Source organism: Microtus ochrogaster, unplaced genomic scaffold (assembly GCF_000317375.1).
Source record: "Microtus ochrogaster isolate Prairie Vole_2 unplaced genomic scaffold, MicOch1.0 UNK90, whole genome shotgun sequence".
Lineage (NCBI taxonomy): Eukaryota > Metazoa > Chordata > Mammalia > Rodentia > Cricetidae > Microtus > Microtus ochrogaster.
Window position 1 is genome coordinate 1,291,289 of NW_004949188.1, and position 6,394 is coordinate 1,297,682.

The 6,394-nt window shown below is 47.8% G+C and overlaps 1 protein-coding gene across 1 annotated transcript in view; it reads left to right on the forward strand.

Moving 5' to 3' along the window:
* Cacna1a (calcium voltage-gated channel subunit alpha1 A) overlaps window positions 1-649 on the forward strand; it is a 243,021-nt gene extending 242,372 nt beyond the window's left edge. Inside the window, 1 exon segment of the mRNA XM_026777920.1 lies at window positions 4-649. Within this exon segment, the coding sequence (XP_026633721.1) occupies window positions 4-106 (103 nt within the window). The 3' untranslated portion in view covers window positions 107-649.
* Window positions 650-6,394: the final 5,745 nt, after the last annotated feature.

Here is a 6,394-nt window from a genome sequence, read left to right on the forward strand (position 1 = left end):
CAGGCTGCCCAACGGCTACTACGCGGGGCACGGCGCGCCGCGGCCGCGCACAGCCCGCAGGGGCGCGCACGACGCCTACAGCGAGAGCGAGGACGACTGGTGCTAAGCCGCCCCGCCTCCCCGCAGCGCCCGCGTATAGCGGGCGCACAGCAAATGATAAACAATAACGTTTTTAAAAAAGAAAACCGGGGAGAAAAACAAAAATAGCTTCTATTGATGAGTTTTATCATCTCAATTGAATCTTTCTTTTTCCCGGTGAACGAAACCAAGGTGGCTGCGAGCCGGAGGGACGGCTGCACGCCCCACACACTTCTCAGACCCACGGGAGTGCTTGCGGGCCACGCCAAACTTATTACTGCCTGCAGAGATCAACTACAAAAAAATAACACTAACAGTTTTTAAAAGGACAAAAAAAATTGAGGAAAAACAGTTTTTTTTTCTGACATTTGGTCCTGCTTGAAATAACAAAAGGGAAAAAAAAAGGAAAAATTTACCACCACCACCCTTGCTTCTTTTTTTTCCTTTATCTTTTTAAAAACTTTTTTTCTTTTTTTCCTATCTTGTTTGAAAACGTGGGCTTGGGACTGTGAAATATTGCATGACATTAAAAAGAACAAAAAAAAATAAAAACGAAAAAACTTGAATCCAAGGGCTTCTGAACTGGAGTGGTCTTTGTCCTTTGACCAAGATGCCATGCAAGTCACTCTTGGGAGATGGATGGAAGAGGGGAGGCAGTTTGTTAGCTCCCAGAGAAACCGCGCTGGGGACATGGCTCGAAGGCAGTGCCCACAGGTACCAGGAACGACGGCCCTGGGTTCTCTCCCAGCTAAGGGCATCTATGACTCCTTGAGAGGAGAGTCCCACAATAACCGAGGCTCCTCCGGCTGCGTCCAGCTTCCGGTACCACCCTCCTCTGTGTTATGTGTTCTGCCCTGGCCTCTGGCTTCTTGAACCAGCCTCAGCCATGGAGAAATGCTGACAAGGTCAAAGATCCGAACAGTCTGGATTACGTCAGAGCAATGAGTTGGGCCAGGATTGTTTTTTTTTTTTTAACATTTATTATTATTTATGTATATGTGGTTTGGGCAATTGTGAAAGTGCCTTTTGAGCCAGCTGGAGTTACAGGCAGCTGTGAGTCCTCTAACCCTGGTCCTGGAAACCGAGTCCAGGTCCTTTGGAAAAGTAATATACACTTTTAACTTCAGAGCCCCGCACCCTCCCCCTCCCCCCTCCCGCCTCCAGGGTTCATACAGTGACCCCCTCACCCTACATTCACCTACCTCATCCAGCATACTGTCTAGATATCCACGCTCATACAACACAAACACGCTGTCTACATACCGCAGCCTTGGTAGTAAGAGCACTCTGCCCAGCCCCCAGTCTCCCAGGCCCTCACTCCCTGCCTGCCTGCCTGTTTGGAAAATACTGTGAATATGGCCTATATCTGCAAAATTGAAGGAAGAGTGGGAAAAGAAAGCCGCGCCTATTCACATAAAGGTCGGGTCCCCAAGACCGTTTCTCTGGCCTAAGAGGGCAAATTCTGGCTGTATGTGTCAAAGCATGTGTGGAACCGCGCATACATAAAGGGGTGCATGCATGTGAACTGTGTGGTGACCACACAGGTTGATGCTAGTCTTTTACTGTTAGCTGCCTTTTGTTTTATTTCGTTGTTTGTGAGACAAACTATGTAGCCCTGGCTGTCCTGGACTCCCTATGTAGACCAGGCCAACCTCAAACTCGGAGATCTGTGCTTGCCTCTGCCTCCCAAGTGCTGGGATTAAAGACATTTGTCACCACACCCAATCACACCTCAATTTTTTTTCTTTTCTTCTTTAATAAATCTTTTTTAATTATTTATTTGTATTTCATGTGCATTGGTATTTTGCCTGCATGTATGTCTGTAAGGGTGTAAGTTCCCCTGGAACAGGAGTTACAGACAGTTATGAGCTGCCATGTGTGTGCTGGGGATAGAACCTGGGTCCTCTGGAAGAGCAGCCAGTGCTCTTAACCACTGAGCCATCTCTCCAGCCTCCCACACCTCAATTTTCAAACTGAGTCAGTAGACTGAAGGATTATCATTGCCACTCAGCCTTAGCATCATCGTCTCAAAATGTCACTGGCTTTGTAAACGTCACCATGTGATTTAACTTCTCTGTCCCCCTATTTTGCATTAGTAAAATGGAAATTATAGAATTATTATCACACACACACGGTTTCTTTTTTATGGTATGCAAATGTGTAGGCTCTATGTTCTGATGAAATTTTTCATAAGAGTAGCCAGAGTGAGGGGCTGCTGAGCTGACTCAGCAGAGCACTGACGGCTCTTCCAGAGGGCCTAGATCTCCTTCCTGCCACCCACATGGTGGTTCACGGCCTTACGTGACTCCAGTCCCTGGAGGTGGGACGCCCTCCTCTGGCCTCTGCAGGTACAACCACGTTTGTGATGCACTGACATAAATGCAAGCCCAAATACATCAAATAAATCTTTTAAAATGAGAAAGTAAATGTAGGTCAGGAGCCTGTATTGATGGAACATGTCCACAATCTTAGTTACTCAGAAAGCTGAAGCAGGAAGAGCCGTTAAACTCAGGAGTTCAGCACAGCAAGACCCCATCTCAGAATGGCTCAGTAGGTAGAGGTGCCTGCCACCAAGCCTAATGACCTGAGTTCAATCCCTAGAGTCCCTACGATAGAAGGAGAGGACTGAACCCTACAGATTATCCTCTGACCTCCATACCTACAAAGTGGCATGCTCCCCACACATACATTCGAATAAGCAAATTTGTATTTTGTTGTTGTCGAGACAGGACCTCACTGTGTAGACCTGACTGACCTGGAACTCACTCTGTAGACCAGGCTGGTCTCAAACTCACAGAGATCCCTCTGCTTCTGCCTCCCTTGTGTCCAAATGTAATCTTGTAGTTTTTGAGACAGGGCTTCTCTGTGTAGCTTTGGAGCCTATGCTGGAACTAGCTCTTGTAGACCAGGCTGGCCTCGAACTCACAGAGATCCACCTGCCTCTGCCTCCCTAGCGCTGGGATTAAAGGCATGCACCACCACTGTCTGGCTCAAATGTCATTTTAAGAATCAAAATACAAGCCGGGCGGTGGTGGTGCACGCCTTTAATCCCACCACTCGGGAGGCAGAGGCAGGTGGATCTCTGTGAGTTCGAGACCAGCCTGGTCTACAGAGCTAGTTCCAGGACAGGCTCCAAAGCCACAGGGAAACCCTGTCTCGAAAAACAAAAAAAAAAAAAAAAAAAAAAAAAAAAGAATCAAAATACACGTAAATACAATGCAGAATCGCCAGGCTGCACTGGAGCTACCTTTTCTCAGAAGCGAAGGAAGAAAGTCGGTGGCCACTTTGCCCCTTTGTGTCTTTGCCTTTCATCCTGGAAGACTCAGGCAGTAGCCCAGCTTTGTAAGTGTGAGCTCTGAAGGAAGCCTCGGAGTGTGGTAGTATCCTCTTGCCGAGCGATGCAGCGACTGCGCCGAGCAGTGGCCTGAACATACATGTAGCTGCTGCAGCTGCATTGGACCTCCAGGCAGACATAGGATGGAGCCTGAAGCAAGTTGAGGGCAGCAGACAGCTGAGCACCTTGTGACACTGGGCTCCGAATTCTCCTTCTCCTGAGGCAATCCAGAGTTGCCCCAGCAGCTTCCCTCCCTGTGAGGACAGCAGACCAGAACCCCAGGATTTGGCAGCCAGCTTCAAACACAGTGCCAGCTATAGCTTGGTCTCCCCAGGACCTGAATGTCTGTATAGAATGAAGGTTGTGTGACCCTGGGTCACCCCAGCTCCTGCTCTTCCCTCCCTGTACCAGACCACACAGCTTCACTTTGACCCAGAAATACACCTCCCTGAGCCAAGGTACCTGCTGCCAAGATTCTCCCTCCTCCACCGTAGACTGCACAGCCACAGTGCACCCCCTAACCCAAAGCCTGAGATATCCCCACATCCAGAGCCAGGAGTCTAACACCTACTTCCCAGGTGACTTGTCCAAGATTTTCTGCTATTCCTTCTGACCTAGCCCAATGCCAGTAGGAGCCATTGAAGGCTCAGGAGAACTGGCATGCTTAAATATCCATTTCTAAAAACTTGCTGATCTAAACACAGAGACAGAAAGGCAACAGAGGTTCCTGGAGGCGTGGAGAGGACAAACAGGGAAGTTGATGTTTAATGAGGACAGGACAGAAGTTTCGCAAGAATGTGCTTAATGTCATTGAACCAGCCTAACGAGAATTAAAATGCTCACTTCTTTTTACATTTATTTATTTGCAGATGTGTGTGTGTATGTAGATGCTGCAGTAATCATGCTAAAGTCAGAGGACAACTTGCGGGAGTCAGTCCTCTCCGCCGAGTGGGTCCAAAGACTGGCTCAGGCTGTCAGTATCGGCAGCAAGCATCTTTACCACTGAGACATCGCACCTGCTCCTAAAAGGGCCGGTTCTATGTGAGATAGTTTTGTTGTTTAGGTTTGGAACTATTCCTGGGGATTGAACGAACAGCCTTCTGCATGTTAAGCAAGTGCTCCATCTCTGACCTACACCCCTAAGTAGTTCAGACTGGCCTTGAACTGTCAATTCCCTTGCCGCTCCACCTCTGAAATAGATAGGATTACACCACCAGACCAGATTGTGCTGTATGATCTAAACCGTGATAAAAAGCTCATTAAGGCTAGGTATAGTAGCATGCCCTTGTAATCTCAACACTTGGGAAGTAAATAAAGGCAGAAGGATGAGGAACTCATGATTATTCGTTATTCTTGGTCACACAAGACATTTGAGGCCAGCCTGAGCTACGTGAGACTCTTTCTAAATAAGCAAAACAGCTGGGCGGTGGTGGCACACTCCTTTAATCCCAGCACTCGGGTGGCAGAGGCAGGTGGATCTCTGTGGGTTCGAGGCCAGCCTGGTCTACAAGAGCTAGTTCCAGGACAGGAACCAAAGCTACAGAGAAACCCTGTCTCGAAAAAATAAAAATAAAAAAGCAAAACAAAACAAAAAAAGAAAAAGAAAAGAAAACAACAGGGCTGGGCATGGTGGCACATGACCATACCTTTGTAAGACAGGGTTTCTCTGTGTAACAGCCCTAGCTGTTCTGGAACTCACTCTGTAAATCAAGTTGGTTTACATTTACATTCTTTTAATCTTAGCACTTAAGAGGAGCTTTACGAGTTCGAGACCAGCCGAGTCTACAGAGCAAGTCCCAGGATAGCCAGGGTTACATAGTAAGATCCTGTCTCATAAAACCAAAGCCAACCAAATAAATAAAGAGAAACAACAAAACCTTACCAGTAGCCTGCTATAGTGATGTGCACCTGTGATCCTAGCACTCAGGAGGCTGAGACAGGAAGATAACCAGTTTGAGACTGGCCAGAGATCCATGAGAGACCCTGTCTCAACCCCCCTTACCCCAGACAAAGCTTACCAACTAACTTGGAGACTATCAACATCCTGGACAAACTGTCTGAGACTACATTGGGGGATGAAGCATAGGAGAGTCTCAGACTCACGGCCAGCCAAGTTCACCTAGTGAAACCGTTTCAAAGTTAGAAGGATGGGGAGGGTGAGATGCAGGGACAGTAGCTTACCACCAAGCCTGGTGGCCTGAGCTCAGTCCCCAGGACCACAGAGTGGAGGTGAAATTGACTCCTGTCCCTTGACCTCCTAATGTGCCCACACAACATACATACGTTTTGTTTGGGTTTTGTTTTTTTTTTAGTGATTACAAAAAAGACACATGAATGGCTCAGTCATTAAGAGCATGGGCTGCTCTTTCAGAGGACATGGGTTCAGTTCCCAGCACCCACAGGCAGCTGACAAGTGTCTGTAAGATGCAGTTTTAGGGGACTCGGTGCCCTCCTCTAGCCTTCTTGGGCTAGGCTCCCACAAGGTGCACAGACATACATGCAGACAAAACATCCATACCCATAAAATAATCAAATGAATGTTAGGAGAGAAAGGGGGGGAGGGAGGGAGGGAAGGAGGGAGAGAGAAGGGGAGGGAAAGGGAGAGAGGGGAGGGAAAGGGAGAGAGGGGAGGGAGGGAGGGAGGGAGAGTGAACAGTGTGGTGATCACCACCTGTAATCCCAGCATAGGCAAAGACAGGAGACTCCCTGCAAGACAGAAGCTAGTCTAGGTTACAAAATATCTCAAAATAAATTTAAAACTTATGGATATTGTGTGGTCATCACAAAACAAAGGTGTGTGGATATAAAACAGGGCTTTTCAAGTCTGACCAATCTGCCTGTCTCTTCATCACTGGGAGGCTGAGCTGTGTGCCTGCCCGACTTTGGCTTTTTGTTTATTTGTTTTGTTTTTTGAGAGGGTTTCTCTGCAACTTTGGAGCCTGTCCTGGAACTCGTTCTGTAGACCAGGCTGGCCTCAAACTC